Here is a 26,674-nt window from a genome sequence, read left to right as displayed (position 1 = left end):
CAAAAAATCATTCTGATGATTTCTACTTTTTCAGTGTTGATATTACTGGTCATAATCCTAAAAACAAGGAGGTGATGAGCCATCCTATCCTTCCATCCGCCATCCGACCAGTAGGGCATGGTGTAGATTTGCCAGTTCATGATCCACTAGATGATTTAAATTCTATTCCAACAGACGTATTTTCTTATGTACAATCTGATTTAGATAAACCAGATCATGATGAATTCCATTGTAATACAGGAAATCTTGAGCCAAAATTGTTTACCAAACTGAGCTTAACGAGTGGGTTAGGTATCTGGGCTTAACGAAAGAAAAAGCTGAATTGCTTGGCTCTAGATTAAAAGAAAAGAATTTATTGGCAGTTGGAACCAGCATATACATGTATAGAAAGAGAGAGCAGCAATTTTCCAAGCTGTTTCAACAAGAAGGTGATTTAGTGTACTGCTCAGTCTGATGAATGAGTTTGGTATTGAATAGAAAAAAAGGAAGACTGGATGCTGCTTATTGATTCATCCAAAACTAGTTTAAATGCTGTTTTATTGCACAATGGTGACATGTATGCATCTATACCTGAGGGACATTCTGTACATATGAAACAAAGCTATGAAAACCTAGAAATAGTGCTAAATAAAATAGCCTATTCTGATCATGGTTGGATGATATGTGGCGATCTAAAAGTAACATGCATGCTCATTTGTCAGCAAGATGGCTTTATCAAATTTCCATGTTCCATGTGTGAATGGGTCAGTAGTGGTTGGGATCTGCAGTGGTGCCCTGTGAGGGAGTCTTTAAAACCTGGTGAGAAGAACATTCTACACTAAAACCTTGAGAATCCAACAAACTTACTCTTACCACCTCTACATACAAGGTTAGACCTAATGAAACTTTTTGTAAAGGCTTTGCCTAAAGATGGACCATGTTTTAAGTATCTCTGCCTTTCAGAAGCTAAACTGAAAGAAGACATCTTTGTCGGTTCTGACATTAGGAAATTAATGTTTGATGTTAACTATGAATCCACACTGACCTTAAATAAGTAAATAAGTATGGGTATCATTCAAGCTAGTCGTTATAGAGTTCTTAGCACATGAAAAAGAGACAGAATATGTTTCTATTATAGCTACAATGTTAAAGAAGTTTAAACGGTTAGAGTGTTTAATGAGCCTGAAAGTTAAGATTTTGAACAGTCATCTGGATTACTTCCCAGACGATATGGGAGATATTAGTGAGGAGCAAGGAGAGCATTTTCATCAGGACGTTAAAGTGATGGAAAAACGCTACCAAGGCCACTTGAACACCAACATGATAGGAGACTACTATTGGTCACTTCACCCAGTTCACCAAGCAACTCAACAAAGAAAAAGCTACACAAGAAGCTTCAAAGAAAAAAGAGAAAGAAAATACAAACCAATTCCAGCTGACAAGTGAAACCTCTAGTATCACATATCATTGTTGTAAGTAGCTTACTGTAAATACAAACCATGCTTATGTCATAACAAAGCATTTCATTAATTTCCCCATTTACAGTATAGCATAGGATTTATATCGTTGATACAAAAAAACAAAATCTAGATTTGGATTCACCTCATAAAAATCTATAAAGATCAGCTATCAAAGTAAAAAAAAGTTGTTAAAAAAATTTTCATTGCCCTGTGTAATCATTTACAGAATCTTTTATATCTACCCTGCCTACTACTTTTAAAATCCATATAACTTCTACATATTTTAAAAAGTTATTTAATTCATTTTGAAAATGCTTAGTTACAATCTTTGTTTGATTTTTATTCTGTATATGTATTATAAACATAACTTATATAGTTGTTCAACTGTTTAATTAAATACTTTGTTTTTAAATTTTTTTCTTTTTTAATATTTGAAAATCTTTCGTTTTTCATTCCAATTCTGACCTTGCAGCTGCTGTTAGGTAAATAAACTGGAAATTTCGTTAAAATTGTGACAGCTTATGCTGTATTTAGACTGCATCTTATAACTCTCTGATATTAGTTTTAAGACAAATATACACAAATGGCCACAAATTACTACATTAAAATTAAGTATTGATTGTCTATTATATTACAGCTCACTTGAGCCAAGATTTTTAACCAATAGTTGAGGAATATTTCCGCCAAACAAATCCAATACAAATTTTTTACCCTTATTCGTATAATAACAGATCCAATGAGTGCCAGCATGATCATATGTATCTAAATTAACTATTCCATGTTCAAATTTTGTAGAATGATTAGATAATTCGTCAATCATAAAACACAATGTAAGTGTTTAATATTAAATTCTTAACAAGTTTTTCTTCATCAAAATTATTTAGTGCATTAGAATACAATTCCATTATTGTTTATAAATCTTCCCTTATTCTTCACCATAGCTAAATTCTTGTTCATTACCATCGCTAAATTATGTCTTTTTGTTGTTCTAATTCTGCATTATCTTTCTTCTTGTCCATTACTGCTTTTGCAATACCAGTTGAATCACCAGCTAGTGAACCATTAGTTGCTAGACATCATAATGCTGACAAAGTAATGCAAGAAAAACACTTTAATCTGATATTAGCCCTGAAACTTATTTTGTTTTTGAAGATATTCATAAATTTTTTACAACATGAATGTCTAGTGTTATGATTCAATTTCCATGTGTTTTCTTTCTCTCCTTTTTTGTACACCAATTAAAATTATTAATACTTTTTGATTGTCCTTTATTGAGTTTAATTTCCATTGCATTTGGTTTAGTCCTGCCACTAGGTAGCAAAGTATGATCAAATTAAAGTTATTCATCTATATAGATAAAAATTTATGTAGACAGATAAAATTGTAATTTAAATAATATGAAATTATCTTATTTAAAAATTGATAAAATTAATTTAGTTCAAAAAATTTATAATTACCATCTATTTTCATCAACATCAATATCACCAACAGCTGAAGCAGTCTCTATTTTTCGCCATATGATGAATCTGTAGCATACATTCTCTCTTTTGCAGCTAACTGAAGTTCTTTACCAGGCTGATATCTAGATTCGAAATGCTTATGATGCCTGTAATCTATATCACGTTCTTTACAAGCTTTGTCGGATGCATTTGTGCCTCCATTACACCATGTTAGTATTTCATATAGTTTAGTAAAAGATCCATAGCACTCATACGCTGCTAGATGCATCTCTGGCATTGGTAATTATTTAAAGCCCATTTACTAACCCTTCCTCATTTTTTTCACTTTTCCATAATGTGTGTGGTAAGTTATTCAAAAGTCTAATCAAATATGATATTCCTTCTCCATCGTTAATGATAGAATCACTACGTTTATTCATTAACATATGTGTTATTTCACCTTTTTCGAGACAATAATTGTTATTGCTAGATAATTCTTTACCATGAACTACAGTTAATCTGTCGATTAAATCTCTAACATCGTTCATCCAAACTTATTCAATTAGTTTTTCTGTATATTTCTTTATTAAACATTCACGTAATTTCTCATTTACTTCTAGACTGACTGTATTTGATTGTAATTGTCTTAATTTTGCGAAGTAGTGATCAATAATTTTTTATCATACTATTGTGTTTAATATCTCTATTTAATTTTATTCTATTTGGATTCTTTTCAGAAAATAGTGTTTTCAGATAAAATAAGATATCCGCACAATTTGGTAAATCAACACACAAAATTTTCACCCATATCATCTATACAAATATGTTTTGTGTTAACAGGTTCATTAGTCCATCTGTACTTTCATATTCCATTCTATTGATTGTTAACTCATCTCCCTCACATTATTTAAAGGTAACAACAGGTCTCAATCCAGAAACTGTGTCTTCACTATGGCTGATATACTTAAACATTCCTTTGCTTATATTTATTTTTTCAACATCACCTTCCTTCATTTTTTAACAGCACCCTGAGCTGGAGCTATTTTTTCTCTATCTTTAACCCTTTCTTTGTAGTTACTCAACACATTCTGTATTTTTTATTTACTTTAAGTATGTGAAGAACTATGATATTGTTTAATTTGTGGTGTATCTCAAAATTCTTCTTGATAGTGAGTGTAAGGAAAAATTAGTTTTTCAACTTCTCAATTTTCTTCAGTAGCTTTCAGGACACTATGTCCTAATTCTTCAATTCCTTCTCTAACTTCTTCAGTTCCATCAGCAACAATTTTATCTCCTTTTTTATATTTTTCGTATTCTCTTCCTGGTCTTTTCTTTCTTTTTTTTAAATTCTTTGAATAAATCTTCAATTTTTTTCTGTTTCATTTAGTTTTTTTCTGGGTCTTATTTCAATATCATTTACTAAGCTTTAATAAATTAATGTAATTTTATTTTTAAGATTTATATTTTTAAGAAATATGGATTTATAAAAATTAATGATATAATGTATTCTGATTTTCCCCTTACCAAAAAATAGAAACCACATCTATCTGACCCACATTTAGCTAATTTACTAGCCCATGAGCAATTAGCATAATGTTGACTAGTTTGTTCTAATTTTTAATATTCTGTATTATAATCAAGAACATCTTTACATTCACTTATCTGTAGAGGTAAAGCACCATTATCATGATCTAATAGAAATGCAATATCGTCTTTTAAATCCCTCATTTAATAAGGATAAAAAGCGTTAAGTTAGAGAACCTTTCATTCAACATCTGTATTTCCATTCATAGGGTTTCAGAGTCATATCTATTGTAAAAATCCAAACTATTCTATCAAACATGTACACACATTTCTCTAAAATCATGAAACTTTAAATATCCAGCCATCAACTCACGATAAATATAATTTATATGTCTGAAAATGTGTTAAAAATTTAGATTGCTTCTGAATAATTATTTAGATATTTTAGAATACATATGCATTAAATGAAAACATTGTTTATCACAACGAGATTTTCACCCTGCAGCAGAGTGTGTGCTGATATGACACTTCATGACAGATTGAAACAGTGTCCCAGGCCATGACTCAAACTCAGGACCTTTGCCTTTCGTGGGCAAGTGCTCTACCAACGGAGCTACCCTAACATGACTCACAACCCCTTCTCACAGCCTCAGTTCTGCCAGTACCTCGTCTCCCACCTTCCAAACTTCACATAAATTCTTCTGCGAACCTTGCAGAACTAGCACTCCTGGATATTGTGCAGACATGGCTTAGCCACGCCCTAGGTGATGTTTCCAGAATGAGATTTCCACTCTGCAGCAGAGTGTGTGCTGATATGAAACTTCCTGACAGATTCTTGCTTGCGGAAACCAAAGGTTCCGAGTTTGAGTCTTGGTCCGGCACACAGTTTTAATCTCTCAGGATGTTTCTATTTGTTTAGTTTACCTGTATAAAATACTCTACAACTACATCCTGATTTTTAAGAATGAATTCATCGAATTATAATTGATATCAGTGTATAATTGCGTCGTTATTGACTACAAAAGTGATGGTCATCTCAATATTTTTATCTTCAACTTTTTTCCCATTTTTATAAATTCTTGATATTTCTGTTGATTTAAGCTTTTTGAATAAATATAGAGTGTATATATGAAGATAGTAACTGATCTCGAAAGAACGGATACCATTGATGATTGTGCAGCTTCTCTAGAATAAATGATATGTAATTGAAACCATCAGCTGCCGACAGGTTTTGCTGAAAATGTGTGAATGCACACAGGTTGTCCAAACTCTTATGGGAATCATCATCTTAGTGTGCATGAGTAATGAGTGAATGGGCAAATATCTATTAGGTACATTACGTATGTAGATTGTGGACAGTTGGGAATGTGGGTCTCATGGGAAGTGTGCAAAGGATAAGTCCCTGCAGTCGAGCTATTCGTCTGTGTCTTCAGTGGCTCAGATGGATAGAGTGTCTGCCATGCAAGCAGCAGACCCCTTGTTCGAGTCCTAGTCGGGGCACACATTTTCAGCTGTCCCCATCGAGGTATATCAGCAACACCTGTCGGCGACTGAGGGTTTCAATTAATTAGCATTTAATATACAAGTGGTTTATATTATTTCAATTTACTAAATGTAATAATTTACTAAATATAATTGGAAATCATTAATGTTGTTTTTCCAGTCAGCTGGTCCTATTATTGTACACTGAACAGAATTTTGTTTAGGTTTATTTTGTTTATTTTTTGATTCTGCACTGGAATTCTTATTTCTGGTTCCCAATCAGCTTTCATTTAATTAAATAAAATTTTATTAAGAGTACATAAGTTGACTATTCAAACTGAGTGGTAACGCATCTGTTCTGAAAAAACGATTGATTGAACCTATATGAGAAACTTGTAACAATGTTGCACTAGTTGGTTTTTACACATTTCTAACTCCAGCTGTCACACAAAAAAATATATTGTCATAGTGAAACGATAGAATTTTCTGTTAGCCAGCATAGTTTTAAAACCTTGGAAAAATGTATTCATTCGAAAAAGTCAAAAGTTAGAGCATTTACACAGATGAAATTTATAACTTAATTATTGTTGAGACTGGTATTAAATTATATATGGATAAAAAATATAGTATTGGAAGTGTGCTTGGATTTACCGATAAAACTATCAAAGCTAATAACAAAGCTGTTGCCACCGATTTTCCTAAAATTATTCCATTCAAATTAATCAATATAAGTTTTAATATAGCTGACAAACATCTGTGATACAGATCATTTTCATCGAGAGTGGAATATCATTGCTTTGTTCAATCCTAATGCTGAATTTGGTGGACTAATAATTCATGAACCACATTATCCTTTACTTTTTCCAATTTTTGATTCTATACAGGAATTACAAATAATTATAACTGAAGAAAATCACAATTTAATTGACTTCAGTGGCGATCATGTGGTAGTTGTTTTAGAGATGTTTTAGTAAATTTTCTTTTTTAATAAATAATAAACAAAATAGTGAGCTAACAGTTCTACACACTCCATGTGAATGACAAATGTAAAAATAGTGTAAATATTTCTAACAAGGGTACTTAGATTGATATAAATTTTTTTACTTCATCATCATTTGTTTTTACATTTAACAAATACATATGGAAAGACATATACTTAATAATGGGAAAATTAAGAGAAAGGTTCATTATCCACTTAGAATGCTTGGTGGTTTCCTCAGCTACTATAAAGAAAATTTCAAGGAAGAGGATCTTACTGTAATTTGTACTTGCAGTTCAAGTGCTGCAGATTATCTTCTTAGAAGGGCAGATTACAATGATGCTAGAATTAAAGTAAAAGAAACATTACCAAATGAAGGGAAAATTGTAGTAGAATGTATGGAAATTCGTGTTCCTGTTGCTAAATATGAATCGAATTATGAGCCTGAGCAAAAAAAAATATAATTAAAAATCCTAAAATATATATACATTTTCATGACATTCAAACAGTTGAGATAGGAGGATTAAGTGGGAAGAAAAATTTTGAGCTTAGGTATCACAAACTACATTAGTCCAATAGAGATTGATATGCCTTATTTTGTTTTTGTTGTGTTTCAAGCTAATCATAAAAATAATCAGCAGCTTGATTCATCACTATTATAATGTTAAGTAGAGCATATATATTTGATAAATGCAAGGAATGAAATATTTCCTCAAGAAGCATCGAATTTAAAACCACAAAAGAATTATTTTAAAGTTTATCACGCTTTTCTCCATTTTAAATGAGTTACTCAAATGAAAGGATATGATATATTTTCTTTAAAAATTCATAGCATATTATCCTATACGTGTGACTAACATGACATCTAGAAAAAGTACAAGTCAAAAGACAATGATAAAACTGTTTGGTATATTTAATAATGAGGTACCAAAAGACACTGCTATATACTACAGTCATGTACAATAATAAAAATTTGACACAAGATTTGCAACCCAGAATATTTACTAAAATTTTTTAATTAGTAAATGATATCCGAATTTATTCAATAAATTTTGTCTGGGTAGACCTTTTCATGTAGATTATGTTAGCTTTTCGAATTTTTAAAATCGGTCAATATTTGGCTGAGAAATTTACAAAAAAAGGTTTTGCACCTTGCCCCTGTGAGTTATGCAACCCAGCTTGTTGCGATGTATTGTGAGTATTAGACTTTCAGGAGCGAGGACACTATCCAAAAGTGCAATCAAAATTCATTTATCTGTAAAAATGAAAAAGTTATAACAAAAACAAATGTCACACATTTTAAACTTGGCACCTCTGAAAGAGTCTCAGCTATAGTGATGCATAAATCTGTTAACAGATAGCGTTTCATAAATAAAATTGATTGAAAATGAAAACGAAGAAACCAAAACAAATAAAATTTGGTCCCATAACATTGCAAAACACTCACAGGCGCTACTGCTGAGCTAACTGACTGCTTAAAGTGAACTCGTGGAGGAGAATTGGACAAAGTAAGCGATGTTATTCCCATATCTATATTTTTCATAAATCGCATTAGTTTGATTACACCTAATTTGAAACTTAGCCATCTGTTAGAGTAACCCCTAGGCTCACACAGTGGTAGCCACATGACATTTCACCCAATACATCATATTTTACAGAAAAATTGAAACAAATCACTCCTTTTAACGTCATATTGTAACATATTAGAGCCACAACAGGCAGATTATTTTTCTAAAGCCAGCTAAAAGTAGTTGCAGCAGTAGCATAATTAATGAACGTTATATGTCATCATTGTTACACAAAATTGAAACAGATTGTGGACAATGGTTCTCATTTATGGGGTGAGTACCATTACGTCAATTTGAGAAGACATGGCAAGGACAGCTTACAAGGTGACTAGAATCAGCCAGTTTGAGAGGAAGGGGAAGGATAGCTTACAAGTTGCCTAGAATCTTGCCCCAGTCAGAGGGCAATCCATAACAGTTGTCCATAATGGTAGTGATATTATCCCAGATACAGTCTGGGCAATACTCTGATGTGTACTGGAGACAGCTTGCATTCAAATGTCATCAAATACTGTAGACCAGATACTTTGTATCCACATTTGACAAACTCAGTTTCGTTTTAGCTAAGAATGTATTATAGATATTTTCGTTTTTTTATTAACTTTATTAATGTTTTTTCACTGAGTGTTTGCTTCATCTGTTCTGATGAAGTATGTCTTATGTTATTATACCAATGTTTTTTCCATATTTACCTTTCATGTATTTCTCTTGAAGAGTCTTTGAAAACAGCATAAGTCCCAAATGCTTATGGCAGCATAAAATCAATAAATGCAATTGTAGAGACGAATATCAGTTTTTGGGTGCAATAGTAATAATAACGAAAGGAAAAATAATAATACATCATATAGCTCCAGTTGGATACCACTATGACCATTTGTGGTGTATTCAGGGTGACACCTGGCCAAGCACTAACTGGGACTGATGTTCCTCTACTTCAGTGAGTGGGTGAGAACTGATGTTTCCAGTGAGGCAAGGAAATAATGGTGAGTTTCATATGGTGACCATCATACCACCAAATGCAATTCAGGGAATGATGGCAAATATACAAGGTGACTACAATTTTCTCTAATGCAATTTGCAAATAATAGTCAGTTTACAATGTGACTATCAGTGCTTCATATGCTACTAGGGCAATGATGGTCAGATGAAATATGGTGAGTACCATTGCCCTGAACGCAATTGTAGGGGCCATGATGCTCAGTTTACAGGATGAATACGACTATCTCAAACACAACTAGTAGGTTATTATGGTCTTTTATGTACATCACCAAGCTGCAGTGAACCTGTAAGAAACTGCCATTCACTTTACATGAACATATTTTGGGCAGATAATGATGGTCATTTGACATATGATGACTACAATACCCCAAAGTCAACTGGGGAATGCAAGATGTTCATCTTACAGGATTACTACAATTACCATAAATTCAGTCAGGAGCACTGATAATCAGTTGACAGTGGCATCAGCTACTAAGTTTTAGTTACTGAGCGTGTCAGTTGCTGACAGTTCTGGTTACTAGGTGTCACAGCTATGTGGAGAGGGGTATCAGCTACTGGTTCTTAAAACTTTAGTCAACAGTATTATGTGCAGTGGGTGACAGCTGTTTCCTTGGTCACATGGGTGATTATATACTGCAGATAACGATGTACAGTTCGCAGTGTGGGGCAATGATTCTTTACAGGGTGAGGCAAGGATGGTCAGTTTACAGAGTGAAGTAAAGACAGTGAGGTTACAGATTGAGCCAGTGGTGATAGAACACTGTATCACAATGTCCATGTTGAAGCAAAACTGTAACAAATTGCACCCTGGTGCAACAAAAATGTAACAAATTGTCTCACAAATTCCCATTTGTCCTAAGATGTGTAAGTGTGTGGATAATGTTTACAATTTTGTTGTAACATAAGGTACTTTGTTAGTATTTTTCTCTAACATGAGATCTTTTTTCCATTTGGCTGTAAGATATGCCAATTTGTTCCAATTTTTGTGTAACTTGGAAGAATGTGTTACAATTTTGTTGTGACTTGGGGCAATTTGTTACAGTTTTTGCTGCAACAAGGAGCACATAGTTACAAATTTTGCTGTGGTTTGGAGCAACTTGTTACAATTTTTCTGTAAAATTGGGCAATTTGTTAAAATTTTTCCTCTAACATGGAACTATTTGTTACAGTACATCCAGCAGCATGAAGTGATTTGTTGCAATTTTTGCTGCTAAGTGAGAGAATTTGCCAAATTTTTGGTATTGCATGGGACAAATTTGTTACAATTGTGATGTATCACAGGGTATTTTGTTGAAATTTGTGTTGCAACATGGAGCAGTTTCCTAATATTTTTGCTGTAACATATGACATGTTGTTACAGTTTTACAGCAACATGCTGATATGTATGATTTTCCCCCCATCCTCTGACTTGCATTTGGGGTAGTTGTAATCACAACATGGAAAGAGAAAACTATTGCCGCCCTCCATTTCCATTCTGAGTAATGGTGGCCACCATATGTAAATTGACCATCAATACTACAATTTCTTTCTGGGTAATGGCAGTCACCCTGTAAACTCACCACCATTGTCTTCCCCCCCTTCCCAGTATGTTACAACTTTGTTTAACAATGCTGGTGTATGGAAGAATTTCTTACAGTTTTCCTGTAACGAATTTCAGCCAGTATTTTGAAAGTAATCTCACAATCATTGGTCTAGTTTGATGCAAAATTATTATATAGGGGGCAATGTCTTTCAGTTTTGGGTGTAAAATGATGATATGTGAGGTGAAGCATTATGTAGGCTCCACTTGGGGACATGGTGATCACTATAATGCCTGGATGAATTTGACTTCAATTTTAGCCAAACGAAGCAACTTTTTAGTCAATTTTTTTTATTTTGGAGATTCTCATCAAAGTTACACTTTAAGCTGTAAGTTTGGTCACCAGTAACGTCCATGTGTACTTTGTAGTGTCATCAATGAATGTTTATGTATTTATGTTCCTTTAATGCAACCTATAGAGATCAAATTAAGGTCATTGAGTAATATATATTTTATTTCAGTTGTCACAACAAGCAAAAAGTAATACAGACATATTAGATTTGGAAACTTTTAATTTGATGGTCGACTGTGCTTTTGAACTGTGGTACATATATTATACCTGAGTCGCCAAGAAGTGCTTATTAACTACACGTTTTATTGGTAGTTGTACCATACAGTCCATGTGTATTTTTTAAAATCTTATAAATTTATTAAGACAGTAGTCTCATGTGTGCTTCGTACTTGAAATCCTACATACTTTCAGAAATAATACAATTTCATTTAGACACACTGTTTTTGCCTATCTGTCTCTCTCTCTCTCTCTCTCTGACTATTCTGATAGATAATTGGGAGATAATGACCTTTTTTGTCTGGCTTATCTCGCTTTTGTTTGTGGCCATGTTTCATTTCTGTTTACTCCACCACCATTTTCGATATCTTTACATCTCGTATTAAAAGCATGATGATCATATGTTTTTGCATTAAAATCATGTGATTTAAGTGTTAACTTGCAATAAAGATACCATGAAAACACCTGCTTCCATACTAAACTAGTACATGATCAGATAGTTTGTCCTTGGCTGTATTGCGAGTTCTTACATTGCATATTTTTAAGCGTATTTAGATATTACTTAGCAGGATGTTAAGGAAATACAATCTATAAATGCTTTAGGCAGAATTGACATCGTAGTTCCAATTGGTAACCATTACTGACTTCCTCAAAAGTTCGTTTTTTGTACATAACTTTAAGTGGGCCTGGTTCAAAACTATTAAAGAGCAATATTAGTCTGTCAGTAACATGAGCTATATTTTTCTTCCGTAGAACATAATGTATTATCTTCTTCCCTCATAAAATGATGTGTTGTGAGTTGGTGCAATGCTCAAAAGACCTGTAAAAACGTCACATGCTCATCGTCTCATCTTTCAGTCAAGAGTGACACAACATACAATCAAATTACCAACACCCTTTATGTATTCTGACATATATTTTATATGTGTGTTTATAAACACATTCTGAGTTGTTTACATAATTTTTGTTTTTGTTTTTTGGCAATGTGCCAATATAAAATTGACATGAATATTGTGTAGCTTATGAAGTTTACATATTATTGCAAACATTTTCGATGTTGAATTAACACTGTGATACTTAATAGTCATCATGTGCCTTTTAGAAGAAGGTCGATGTTGGTTAGAACTGTGACAAGTAATTTGAGAGTTTAAAATCATACTTTAGGCGTTGTACATTAACTGTATTCTTCTGGTAGCTGACATTAATTCAGACTGGTAATTTTTTGCATGCTTGCCTGCTAGCACAGTATTTTAGTCAACCCTTGCTATGTTAGGTTGGTTTTCGTAACTTGTTTCATTGATGCCAAAAGAAAGGGGTGCCAGCTACCTGCTTTAGCCACATGTATAATGCCGACAAAGAATTAAGATGGCAAGCATTTAATTTGGGAGTGCAGAGTCATGCATTAGACACCAACATCTATGGATATGTGTGTATGGGAGGAAATAACATTGTTACATTTGAAAAGCATCATTGCAGATATTAGATGTGGAAAAATTTAAATAGGGGATCCATTGTGCCTAACACCAAATATGCTACATAGATGGAATTATGGAAGTTCAGTGCTGCTTAAGCTGTAACTTCATGGTGTAAACATTCTATCTGTGTGTCTATGTGTGTGTCTATGTGTGTGTGTGTGTGTGTGTGTGTGTGTGTGTGAGTTTGTGACTATAAAGAATAGTGCAGATATAAGCAATTCTGATTAAGATTACCAATTTTTAGACATGTAAATACTATAGTATTGGCAATATTTGTGTTTTGTACTTCAGTTTAGGTCTGCAATATTTAATTAGAATGTTAATCATGCCTTACACCAAGTGCGATACAGAGATCAAACTATGGGCGTTCTCAAATTCTGTTTACCTATAAATTACATTACTAGTACCAAGTTGTAACTGCATTGTCAGTATACTTAAGTATTTTTGATAAATACTCGAATACTTTTCATATATTTTTGAATATGATGTACGTTTCAGGTCATCTGTATACTTTTGAACATAGTGTCATAATGACTGCTAATATAAGTGAGCCTGTTCAGCCATTGCGAATTTAATGAAATTTTCTGCTTTTTTTTTTAATCTCCCACTTGCACAACTGGGTTGGTTCTGACATCTATGTTTTTGAAATTCCTGCAAACATCACATGACATTTTTAAATTTCCACCCAGCACTAACTTGCATTTATTAATGTCAAATCAGCAACATGTTGCATTTTTAACTTCCAGCCACTATCATGTTGGATTTTTCTGTTCCTGTATCGACCATGGCTGGCTTAAGGACCAAGTTAACCAAGCCACCACTTCGGTTGCCAGAGTGAAACGGGCACCACAGGTTCTGCAACTGCAAGGTTTCTATGGAGGATGCACCCAATGAGAAAGAGCGCTTGTAACCTTTGTATAGTATGTATCATAACTACTATTGAAAACTGACACAAGTGAAAGTGTACAAAGATAAAGTGGGGAGGGGGGGAGGGTGAGAATTTTAAATGATAAGTCGCTTGTTTGGAAAAGTAATGTTGAACTGGCCCTGGTACCACCAACTAGCAATGATGCTAGACTTGTGTGCTGAAACATACTTAGTCATACTACTTATTTGAATGAGCAATAACTTTTAGATATGGAATACTGCTTTGTGAGTATTCTGTAAAGCAGTCAGTGTTACAGAAATACTTAAAAATGCATATGTGGTTTTGCCAGTTTAAATTATTAGTTTCTGAAGCAAAATAAAAAGTTATTCTTTGTCATGTTATAAAGGATACTGGTGTAATGAGGACTGTACAAGTGTACAGGACAATGTAGCAGACTGGAGCATATTATTCTTATGGGAGTGAAATCTGCAGACGGAAAAGTAATTTCAGGTGCACACAAAAGGAGTGTTACAGGAACATTGCTATATAACATTCGTATGTATGTAAAGTTGACCTTGTGCAAAACGTCAGAAACGCTACGAGGCTATTCGTGGATGATGCTCTTGTACAGAGAGAATTTACAATGCTTGAAACCTGTAGCGAATGCAGAGAGCGTCGACACTTTGTGCTGGAATTGTCAATTCATTTTAACATAGACAAATACAGCATATTGCGCGTGAATAGGCAGAAGACGCATATAATTGTACGCTTTCAGAACAGATATTGGAGACTGAGCGAGGTGGCGCAGTGGTTAGCATACTGGACTCGGGAGGACGACGGTTCAATCCCGCGTCCGGTCATCCTGATTTAGGTTTTCCGTGATGTCCCTAAATCGCTCCAGGCAAATGCCAGGATGGTTCCTTTCAAAGGGCACGGCCGACTTCCTTCCCCATCCTTCCCTAATCCGATGAGACTGATGACTCGCTGTCTGGTCTCCTCCACCTAAACAACCCAACCCAACAGATATTGGATGCATTCACATCTATTAAATGTCTGAAAGTAAGCAAGCAGAGTGATTTAAAGTGAAATGATCACATGAAATTAATCCTGGGACAGACAAATGTCACATTAGGATTCATTTCGATAATTCTTAGGAAGTGTAGTCCACCAAGCATGAAGGTAGCTTAAGAAATATTTGCTCTACTGATATGTGAATACTGCTGGTCTATCTGGGATCTGTAGCAAACAGGACTGATCGAAAAATTAGAGAAGATCCAAAGTGTGCTGGCAAGTAATGACACATATACACGTTTTTAATACGAAATTTAATACTAATATTCTAACTTCGTTTACAGTTACAGATATTTATCGTGGTATTGTACTTTACTGTTTGTGATTTCCATTTGTTTATGTATATTGCACTGCATTTCCAATAAAGATATGTTTGCATAGGTACAGTAAAGGTATTAGCTATGGAGTGGTACTCAAAATTATACATAAATTTAACCGCCAACACTTTATATTGGATTCCGTATTCTATGAAGCTTCTTGCTTGATACAGACTTCAAAATTTGTTAGTCTGTCACTTCTAAATGCCTTAGTGGAAGGGATGGCTTTAACAGGTATCTTTCATCACAGCCGCATGGGATAGCAAAGGGGTGGTGGCGCCACAAGCCCAATTACTAGGACTGACGATCTGACTTATGAAGGTCGTTTACATGGACCTGCTATGCAGTGGTATGTAGTGTCTGGCAAGGATTATTGTAGATACTGGATGTAGATCAGCAGAGTTGAGTACAAAGCAGTAAGTGGTCAGATTTTCGTAGGTAACGGATGTGAATTTGCCCTGTAATGGAGTGTAGCAGTGAGTGGGTACATCTGTATGTCCTGGGTGTGAACCTGACCAGTGGGAGAGAGTAGTCACTAACGGTGAGTCGACAGATGTAGAGAGGTGCTCGATGTTATCCTGGTATGCAGTGGACATAATGGCTAGCAAGAAGAGGTCCAGTATTTAGAGGCCAGGAATTTGAAACGGCTGTTCTATAGAGCTAAGAGACAGGTATGTGAGATTACTGTGTAGTGGAATCAAATGGCTAGCGTGATAGGTCAAACTTCTGTAGGAAGTGGATATTTTCCCACCATACAGTAGAGTGTAGTAATGAGCAGTGAAATGTCAGACTTCTGGAGCTGTGAATGAGGTACTGCCATGCAGGAGAGTGTAGTGGCTATCATTGAGGGGTCAGAGTTACTGAGGCAGAAGACACTGTCCGACCATGCAGTGGAGTGTTGTTGCAAGCAGTGACAGGGCACACTTTCAAAGGCACCAAATGTGGACTAACAGTTTAGGAGAGTGTGGAGGCTATCAGTGAGTCATCAAGTTCAGAGGGACTCTGGAGGTGGAACTTCTCTGCAACTGAATGAATTAGAGAGTGATAGGTCAGACTTCTGGAGGCAATAGTTGTGGTTCCACCAAGCAGCGTAATGTAGTGGCTACCAGTTAGGTGTCAGACTTCCAGAGACAATGGATGTATTCCTGCAACAAAGTGCAGTGAAGCAGCTAGCTGTGAGGTTCCAGAATTATGGAGCAATGTATATGGTCACACCATGCAGTGAAGTAGAGAGAGGTTAGCAGTGATAGATCAGATTTCCAGAGGACTTGAATGTGGCTCCACCATTCAGGTGATGTAGTGGCTAACGGCGACAGTACAGACTTCTGTAAACTGTGGATGCATTCACGCCATGCAGAGGGGACCAGTGGCCAGTAGTGAGCGATCAGAGTAATGGGGCCAGCGGGTGTTATCTTGCCATGCAGTGGAGTCTGTAGGGTGGCAGTGTTCAATCGTACTTTGAGAAACACCAGATGTAAGCTAACTGTGTAGGAGACTGTAGAGGCAAGCAGTGAGATGTCAAGTACTGAGGTAGACCAGCTGTGCAGAGTAAAGTATTGCTTTTTGAAGGAAGAGTATATTTTAGTTCATGTTTGTAAAGAGCCAGTCTCTGTGCATGTTTTCTCTTTAATAGTTTCTGCATATGGAAGAAAAAAAAGTGCCACACGATGTCTAGTTGTTCAATGAAATGTATTAATAATAACTACTGTATTCTGCCATACTGCAGTGAAAATTTATCGATGATCAGCGATGATCTGCTGGTGAAACAGAACAGAGTAGGGAAACATTTCTCTAGTTTTTATGTCAGAACTTGAGTTCATTTGCTCTTTTTGTCTTTTGTTGGTAGTCTGTCCAAGCGAGAAGACATGCTGTGTAAGTTGTGTTAATAATTAGATGCTCTACCATCTTACAGTGATGTGTTGTCCTCCTGTGAAATTATAAGCACAAAGTAGAATTAAGCTAAAACGAGAGGTGTAACACGTCACATGGAATGAAATGCCTAGAAGTAATGGGTTAAATTTTCAGTAACAGTAACTGTGGTCCTGCCACGCAATGAAATGCAGAGGAGAGCAGAGACAGATCACATTTCTGGACACACTGAATATGACCCGCCATGTACTAGAGTGCTGTAGCTTGTAGTGACGTATCAGACTTGTGGAGGTGGTGGATATGGGCCCAGCCTGCAGTGGAGTGATGATGATACCAGTGACAGGTCAGACTTCCAGAAGTACCAGGATAAACTGAGTAGGAGATAGTGGACGTTAGCAGTGAGGGTCTCTGGAAGTGGGCTGCTCTGCAGTCGAATGAACTGGATAGCAGTGATGACTCAGAATTCTGGAAGCAGTAAATATGGGCACACCATGCAGTGAAGTATAAAGGTAGGCTGCGAAAAGTCGCACTTCCAGAGGATGAGAATTAATTTTGTAGGAAAGTGTACAGATTAGCAGAGAGTTGTCAGATTTTGACACACTCTAGAAGTGGACCTGCTGTGCAGTGTTTTGAAACGTCTAGTAGTGAGATTTTGACTTGCAGAGGCTGTGTGTGTCGGTCCCACCATTCAGTGGGGTGTAAAGGTTAGCAGTGACTGATCACAGTTCTGGAGACAGTGATGTGTTCCCGCTTTGCAGTGAAGTGTTGTGGCTGGCGATATCGTTGTCAGACTTACAGAGGTAGAGGACATTGTTCCGCCACACAGTGGAATGTAAAGGTTAGTAGTGTAAGGTAAGATTTCTGGAGGCAGTCGATGTGGTCCCGCCAGGCAGTGGAGTGTAAAGGTTAGCACTGAGATGCCCAACCTCCTGTGGCAGTGGCAGGGGTCCGCCATGCTGTGAATGCAATGGCTAGCAGTGATGAGGCAAACTTCTGAAGACAGTAGAGAGGTCTTACAGTGCAGTAATGTTAGAGCTTTTCAGTGAGGCATCAGGTTTCCTAACGAAGTGAATGTGGTCCTTTTAAGCAATGGAGTGTAGTGGCTAGCAGTGATGAAACATGTGGAAGCAGTGGATGTTGTCCCATAATGGAGTGGAGTGTAGAGGTTAGCGGTGAGAGGTCAGACTATGGGAGGCAGTGGATAAGGTCCTGCCTTGTGGTGGTGTGTCATCGATAGCAGTGACAGATCAAACATACAAAGGCAGTGTTCTCCCACACATAGTGTGTGCAGATTAGCAATGAGAGGACTTCTTGAGGCGCCAGATGTGAATGAACTGTGAAGGAGAGTGTAAGCTTAGAACTGAGTGATCAGGTTTTGACGTACTCAGGTGGACCTTCTATGGAATGGATGTTGTCCTGCCATGCAGCAGAAAGTAGATGGCAGCAAGAGAGGTAAGACTTCCAGAGGCACCAAATGTGAACCTTATAGAAGAGTTTAGAGGGTAGCACTGAGGTGTAAGGTATTGGGACCCTAGGTGTACTCGCTCTGCTGTGTAATTAAATAACTAAAAGTGGTGGGTCAAGTCTCTGGAGGCATTGAATTTGGTCTCTCGCCATACTGGGTAGCAATGAGGGATCAGACTTATGGAGGCAGTGGCTGTGGTCATACCAACCAGTGGTATGCTGTGGTCAGTGGTGAAGAGTCACAGTTTCAGAGGCAGTGGATTTTGTCATTCCTTGCAGAGAAGTGTACTGTCTAGCAATGAGGAGTAAGATTTTCATTAACAGTTGATGTGTTCACATCATTCAGAGGAGTGGAGTGGATAGCAGTGAGAGTTCAGTCCTCTAGAGGCAGTGGATGTGGGCCTGCCACGGAGTGAAATGTAGAAATTAGCAGTGAGGAATCAGGCTTCAGGAAGCAGTTGATGTGGTCTCACCAAGCAGTCAAGTATAGTGGCTGGCACTGAGGAACCACACTTATGGAGCCTATGGATGTGGTCCCACCAAGAATTGGAGTGTGTGTGTTAGGACTGAAAGATCATAATTACAGAAGCACCAAATGTGAACAAACTGTGTGGGAAAATGCAAGAGCTAGCAGTGGGGCATTAGGTTTTGAGAGACTCTGGAGGTGAACCTCCTGCACAGAGTAATCAAATGGTTAGCAGTGATGGGTCAGACTCCTGGAGGTAGTGGATGTTGTACCACCATGCAGTGGAGTGTAATGGTTAGCAGTGAAAAATTACTATTCCAGAGGTAGTGTATGTGGTCCCACAATACAGTGGATAGTAGCAGCTAGCAGTAATGGTTCATACTTCCAGTGGCAGTTGATATGGGCTCATTATACAGAGGAGTGTAGAGGTTAGTAGAAGGGTCAGACTTCCAGAGGCTGTGTATTTGTTCTCACTGTGTAGTCGAATGTTGTGGCTAGCAGTGAGGTGTCAGACTTAAGAAGGTAGTGGATGTGGTCCAGCAATAAAGTGGAGTGTAAAGATTAATAGTGTGTGGTCAGTCTTCTGACAGCAGCGGACGTTGCCCCGCCAGACAGTGAAGTGAAGTAGCTAGAGGTGCAGTGTCAAGACTTGTTGAGGAGCCACCAGATGTGTAGCGAAGTGTAGAGGCTAGCTTTTGGTCGTCAGTTTTGAGTGTCTTTTTTGTTGGAACTGCTCTCAGGTGGAATGAAATGATCTATCAGTGATAGGAAAAACTTCCAGAGAAGTGGATGTAGCGCCACAATGGAAAGGAGTGTAGAGTTCAGCAGTGAGGGTTCAGATTTCCAGAAGCAGAGGACATGGACCCACTATGCAGTAAAGTGTACAGCATTAGAAGTGAGAGGTCCGACTTCCAGAGGCACCATACGTAAAATAAATGTGTATAAGAGCATAAAGGCTGGTAGCGAGTTGTCAGGGTTCTAGGGACTGTTGAACAGTGCCTGCTGTGCAGTAGAATGAAAAGGCTAGTAGTGATGTGTGAGACTTCTGGAGGCACTGAATTTAATCTCGCCAAGCAATGAAGAGTGTGGGTTATGAATTATAGGTCAGATCTCTGGAGGCAGTGGAAGATAGTAGTAATGGTCTAACTTCCAGAGGCTCCAGATGTGAACCATGTAGAAGAGTGTAGAGGAGAGCAGTGAACTGTAAGGTTTTGAGAGACTAGTTGGACGAACTCTGCAGTCTAATGAAATGGCTGACAGCGATGTGTCAAACATCTTGAGGCAGTTGTGCTGATCCTACCCTGAAGCAGAGTGCAGAGGTTAGAATGAGAGGTCAGACTTCCAGAGGCACCAGATCTCAACAAACTGTGCAGCAGAATGTAGTGGCTATCAGTGAATGGTTTAGTTTTGAGAGACTCTGGAGGTATAAGTGCTGTACAATATGTTGATATGGCTAGCAATGATGGGTCAGCATTCTGGAGACAGTGGATCTGATCCCACCATACAGTGGAGTGTAAACGTTGGCAGCAATGGCTCAGTCTTATGGAGGCAGTAGATGTGGTCCCACCACACAGTGGATTGTGGACGCTGCCAGCGTTTATTGAGATTTCTGGAGGTAGTGGATGTGGGCCCATTGTAAAGAGGACAACAGTGGCTGGTGGTGAGAGTCAGACTTCTGGAGGCTGTGTATTTTTTCTCTTCTTACAGTGGAATGTCGTGGCTAGCAGTTATTCATGTAACTTATTAAGATAGTGTATACGGTCCAACAATGCATTGAAGTGTAGAGGTAAGTAGTGTGTGATCAAACTTCTTGGAACATGGACGTGGTCCCACCATGGGTGGACTGTAGCACCCAACAGTGCAGTGTCAGACTCGTTGAGGCAGTGAATGTGATCCTGCAAAGTAGCGAAGTGTAGTCGTCAGCAGCGAGAGTTCAGATGTCCACAGTCATCAGATACAAAATAACTGTGTAGTTAAGTGTAGTGACCAGCAGTCAGTCATAAGGTCTGAGAGGCTCTTGAGTTGGATCTGCTCTCCAGTCGAATGAAACGGCTATCAATAACAGGGAAAATTTCTGGTGACAGAGGTTGTGGCTTCGCCACACAGCAGTGTAGGGTTTGGCAGTGAGGGTTCATACTTTCAGAGGCTGTGGATGTGGATCCAAAATTTGATGATGTGTAGAAGTTTAACGAGAGGGGTCACACTTTTAGAGGTAGTGGATGTGCTCCCATCGTGCAGTGCATTGTAATGGCTAATACTGATGTGTTCACCACGTAGTGAAGTGTAAAGTTTTCTAGTGAAAGGTCCGACTTTCAGACGCACCTGATATTAACTAACAGTGTAGCAGAGTGCAAAGGCTAACACCTGAAAGTCAAGTTTTGAGAGACTTTCGGGGTAGACATGCTGTGCAGTGGAATAAAATGGAGAGCAATGAATGTGGTCCAGCGACACAGAGGAATGAAGACATTATTAGCGAGGCGTCAGACATCAGGAGACAGTGGATTTGGTCCCGTCTTGCACTGGAGTGTAGACATTAGCAATGAACTGTCACGCTTCTGGAGTTAACACATGTGAACTAGTTAAACAAGGGAGTTTAGTGGCTACCACTAAGTGGTCAGATTGTGAGACACACTGCGTGTGCAGTGTACTGGGAAGAGGTAAGGAAGTCGGACTTACTGAGGCAGTGGACGAAGCGCCGCGGCCTTTGTGCTTTGGCCGCCGCATGGAGCGCAGCACCCTGGACTGGAGCAGCAAGTTCATGATGCGCAGCCTCTGGCCCTCGTCGTGCAAAGCGTCGAACTCGTCCAGCAGCTGCTGCCGCCTGACCCAGGCCTCCTGCACACTCTTTGACTCCTCCTCCTCCTCTTCTGCCACCTCCTCATCCTCCTCAGGAACCTCGAACTCTTCCTGATAACACAGTCAGTCACTCTAAAATTACTGCTGAAGCGAAAATTTCAGAAACAATTACACGTACAGGTGAGGATCATAAACAGAATGTAGGTTGAATCACCCACAATTTGCACTGCAAAGACTGCGCAAATGGATGTGCGGTTTTCACAGAATTGGTAGGCAGGGGCTCGTATTGTTATCCAATAACCTGATCGTAGTAATACACTACTGGCCATTAAAATTGCTACACCAACAAGAAATGCAGATGATAAACGGTTATTCATTGGACAAATACGTTATTCTAGAAATGACATGTGATTACATTTTCACGCAATTTGGGTGCATAGATCCAGAGAAATCAGTACCCAGAACAACCACCTCTGGCCGTAATAACGGCCTTGATACGCCTGGGCATTGAATCAAACAGAGCTTTGATGGCGTGTACAGGTACAGCTGCCAATGCAGCTTCAACACGATACCACAGTTCATCAACAGTAGTGACTGGCGTATTGTGACGAGCCAGTTGCTCGGTCACCATTGACCAGACGTTTCCAATTGGTGAGAGATCTGGAGAATGTGCTGGCCAGGGCAGCAGTCGAACATTTTCTGTATCCAGAAAGGCCCGTACAGGACGTGCAACATGCGGTCGCGCATTATCCTGCTGAAATGTAGGGTTTCGCAGGGATCGAATGAAGGGTAGAGTCACGGGTCGTAACACATCTGAAATGTAACGTCCACTGTCCAAAGTGCCGTCAATGCGAACAAGAGGTGACCGAGACGTGTAACCAATGGCACTCCATACCATCACGCCGGGTGATAGGGCAGTATGGCGATGACGAATACACGCTTCCAATGTGCGTTCACCGCCATGTTGCCAAACACGAATGCGGCCATCATGATGCTGTAAACAGAACCTGAATTCATCCGAAAAAATGTCGTTTTGCCGTTAGTGCACCCAGGTTCGTCGTTGAATACACCATCGTAGGCGCTCCTGTCTGAGATGAAGCGTCAAGGGTAACCCCAGCCGTGGTCTTCGAGCTGATAGTCCATGCTGCTGCAAACGTCGTCGAACTGTTCGTGCAGATGGTTGTCGTCTTGCAAACGTCCCCATCTGTTGACTCAGGGATCGAGACGTGGCTGCGCGATCCGTTACAGCCACGCGGATAAGTTGCCTGTCATCTCGACTGCTAGTGATACGAGGCCGTTGGGATCCATCACGGCGCTCCGTATTACCCTCCTGAACCCACCGATTCTTCTGCTAACAGTCATTGGATCTCGACCAACGCAAGCAGCAATGTAGCGATAGGATAAACCGCAATCGCGATAGGCTACAATCCGAGCTTTATCAAAGTCGGAAACGTGATGGTACGCATTTCTCCTCCTTACAAGAGGCATCAAAACAACGTTTCACCAGGTAACGCCAGTCGACTGCTGTTTGTGTATGAGATATCGGTTGGAAACTTTCCTCATGTCAACACGTTGTAGGTGTCGCCACCGGCGGCAACCTTGTGTGAATGCTCTGAAAAGCTGATCATTTGCATATCAGAGCATCTTCTTCCTGTCGGTTAAATTTCACGTCTGTAGCACGTCATCTTCATGGCGTAGCAATTTTAATGGCCAGTAGTGTACTTAAAAAGTGTATTTTTGTGCAAACATACACATTTGTAAAAAAATTAAACAGTGCCTATTGACAATGACAGACCAAAAGTAGGATAAATTAGAATGTCATTGGTGTTTATTGCAGGATTCTAGTGTGAGTCGTTTACGGGATATCGTATTATGCAAAGTTTCCACACCGACAGTTATATAATACCTGTGGTAACACATATTAAACAACACAAATGCATACACTGGTTATGTGGATTCTGATCAGTAACGAGACAATTGACCATCACAGGTTGTGTTCAAAATAACCATGAGGAGCGGCAATACACTTTTGCAGTCTGCTATGGAACGACTGCTGCAGATGTGCTAGCATTTCACCAGAAATGTCCCAGAAGGCTGCAATAATACGTCGTCGCATATCATCGAGTGTAGTTGGTATGTCCTCGTAAACACTGTCTTTCAGCTCTCCCCACAAAAAAGTCTACAGGAGTCAAACACAGGAAATGGGTCGGCTAATGTACTGGTCCTCTTCGTCCAATTCCAGCGATTTGGAAACAGTTCGTGCAGACATGCTGTAGTACTTATGCACTATGGGCTGGACAGCCATCATGTTGGTACCACAGGTTCCTTCTAGTCTGCAGAGGATCGTCTTCTAGCGTCAGTGGAAGATGGTCTGTTAGGGGGCTGAGATACTTGTGCGCGATCTGCGTTCTGTCTATGAAAAACGGGCCTATGAGCTGATGGTTGACTATCCCACACTACACGTTTACACGACGTGGATGCTGACGTTACACTTGACGAAGCAAACTGGGATAGTCAACAGACCATTAAACAAGATGCATGATATATCTTGAATATCTTGTAGCAACGCCCATGTACTAAACTTAACTCGATTCTCATAATCGTTTCCATGCAGAGATGTGATAGGGATGGAATCCATGTCGATGGAGAATGCATATGATACTTGCCTGACTCATGTCACTTCCTTGAGTGATTGTGCGGGAACTAACGTGCGGATCAAGTGCAACAGTAGCAAGAGCGTTAATTTTCTCCTCTTATGTAGACGTTCCCTACTGTTACGTTACACTGCTATTTTCACGTAATTGGTTGAAGAAGTGGATAAATAATTGACGAGATGGTTGACATCTATTGGGTTAACTTGCCGCATATATCTTAAAAGAACGAATTTCATTCTTTCTGCGCCTTCTATACACATCAAAAAAAGTTTGCATCACCTTGGTTCCGAGAGTTCCGGAACCTATACAGTGAACTGGAACAGAGATCAATATAAACATCATTTCCGCCCTTTTTATAACTCATGGAAACCACACATTGCATGTTGTACCACCATACAGCGAGAACTTCAGAGGTGGTGGTCCACACCAGTACCTCTAACACCCAGTCGCACATCCTCTTGCACTCATGCATGCTTGTATTCGCCTTGGCATATCATCCACAAGTTCATCAAGGCACTGTTGGTCCAGATTGTTCGCCTCCTCAACGGCGATTCGGCGTAGATCCCTCAGAGTGGTTGGTGGGTCACGTCGTCCATAAACAGCCCTTCTCAATTTATCCCAAGCATGTTCTATAGGGTTCATGTCTGGAGAACGTGCTGGAAACTTTTGTCGAGCGATGTCGTTATCCTGAAGGAAGTCGTTCACAAGACGTGCACGATGTATATAGCAGTTCATGACATCCAGTCTTACAAATTTGAAAACTCCGCCATCTCTCTCCCCACATCCACCACTGCTGGCGGCTCACCTCCAACTCCGCAACGCTACGCGCAGTTCGCAGCCAACTGCCCAACACTACAATAGCGACTTCCAACAATGCAAACTAGCCACAGACTGCACACAGCACAGCCAGTGATTTTCATACAGAGCGCTACGAGGCGTTACCAATAAAAAAACCTAAACAGCCTACTTACATTGAGACTCAAAGTACGAGTACGAGGCCACGCTGAACATTAATGCTCCCAATCTGTTATAGGAAAATCCTTGAAAGTTTTAAATTAAAACAAATGTTATTGACATTCTACGACTTTATTCTTCAAGTCTACTTTTTTGTAGGCCTGGAAGAGGGGGCTCGAAATTGTAGCGTGTAACAAGGCGGTGTGTAAGTGACTACGTTGATACGTAAGAAAGAGCGTGCTGTAATTGAGTTTCGAATTCGAGTAGTTCTTTCACACATGGAGCTCCCTCTTCTCCAGCATGAAAATGCCAGACCACACAATGAGCGCTGCGGCCTCTGCCCTGAGTACACGGTTGCCGATCATCCTCCTCACAGGTCTGACTTGACCCATCCGATTTGCATGTTTTTTACAAACTTAAAGAACATCTTCGAATATTTCACTATGATAGTGATGAAGCGGTGCACGCAGAGGTGAGGTTCTGGCTTCGTCAACAAACATTCTACAATGACGGTATCAACAAAATGATCTCTCGTTGGGAGAAATGTGTTCATCGCCAAAGTGACTATGTAGAGAAATAAACACGTAGACATAAAGCATAAAGATGTAAAATGCTAATAATGTTTGTTTTATTTAAAAAGCTTTAAGAGTTTTCTGATTAAAAATTCGGAGTCATCACGTTTCAGCATGCCCTCGTATTGACACTGAAAAGTTGTTATGAATAGTTGTGGTTACAAGGTACAAGTTTACATACATTAATAAAAAATTAAATATTTCTTTGCGATTATTATTTCCTTGTGTCAAAGTAGTAAGTTTAGGAGCCTCTATGACTTCCAATATTTCAACCCATAGATTTGGGACAATCATTCAGTGGTGACGGTGCGTCTGTCTCAAAAGAGGAGTTAGTACTGTTAAACAGAAGCTGGTATTTTCGCATCTCTGTGTATTTATTTTATTGGCACACGACTACTTTCTACCATTTAAGTAACTTTCAAGTGGATTCCTGTATTACAGAGAGCACTCTACACTACATCCACAAATAGAAAAGTAATTACATCAGTGTAACTGATTAACAAAGATGAATATAGCAAAATGGCATATTTTCCTAACAAAGTTCTTGCAATAAGAGAAACAACAGAGAATATATTCACTGGCCGGTCACATGAATACAAGCAACTGTCAAAGACTTGAATAACCGCCGGCCGAGTGGCCGCGCGGTTCTGGCGC

General features: G+C 38.6%; 1 protein-coding gene across 1 annotated transcript in view; it reads right to left on the bottom strand.

The window, feature by feature from the left end:
* LOC126419631 (coiled-coil domain-containing protein 96-like) overlaps positions 1-26,674 on the bottom strand; it is a 198,968-nt gene that overhangs the window by 90,028 nt on the left and 82,266 nt on the right. The window contains exon 5 of the mRNA XM_050086820.1: positions 21,721-21,951. Within this exon, the coding sequence (XP_049942777.1) occupies positions 21,721-21,951 (231 nt within the window). The remainder of the gene's footprint in view (positions 1-21,720; positions 21,952-26,674) is intronic.

The sequence above is a fragment of the Schistocerca serialis genome, chromosome 9 (genome assembly GCF_023864345.2).
Source record: "Schistocerca serialis cubense isolate TAMUIC-IGC-003099 chromosome 9, iqSchSeri2.2, whole genome shotgun sequence".
Lineage (NCBI taxonomy): Eukaryota > Metazoa > Arthropoda > Insecta > Orthoptera > Acrididae > Schistocerca > Schistocerca serialis.
This window is presented reverse-complemented; position numbering and strand designations above follow the sequence as displayed.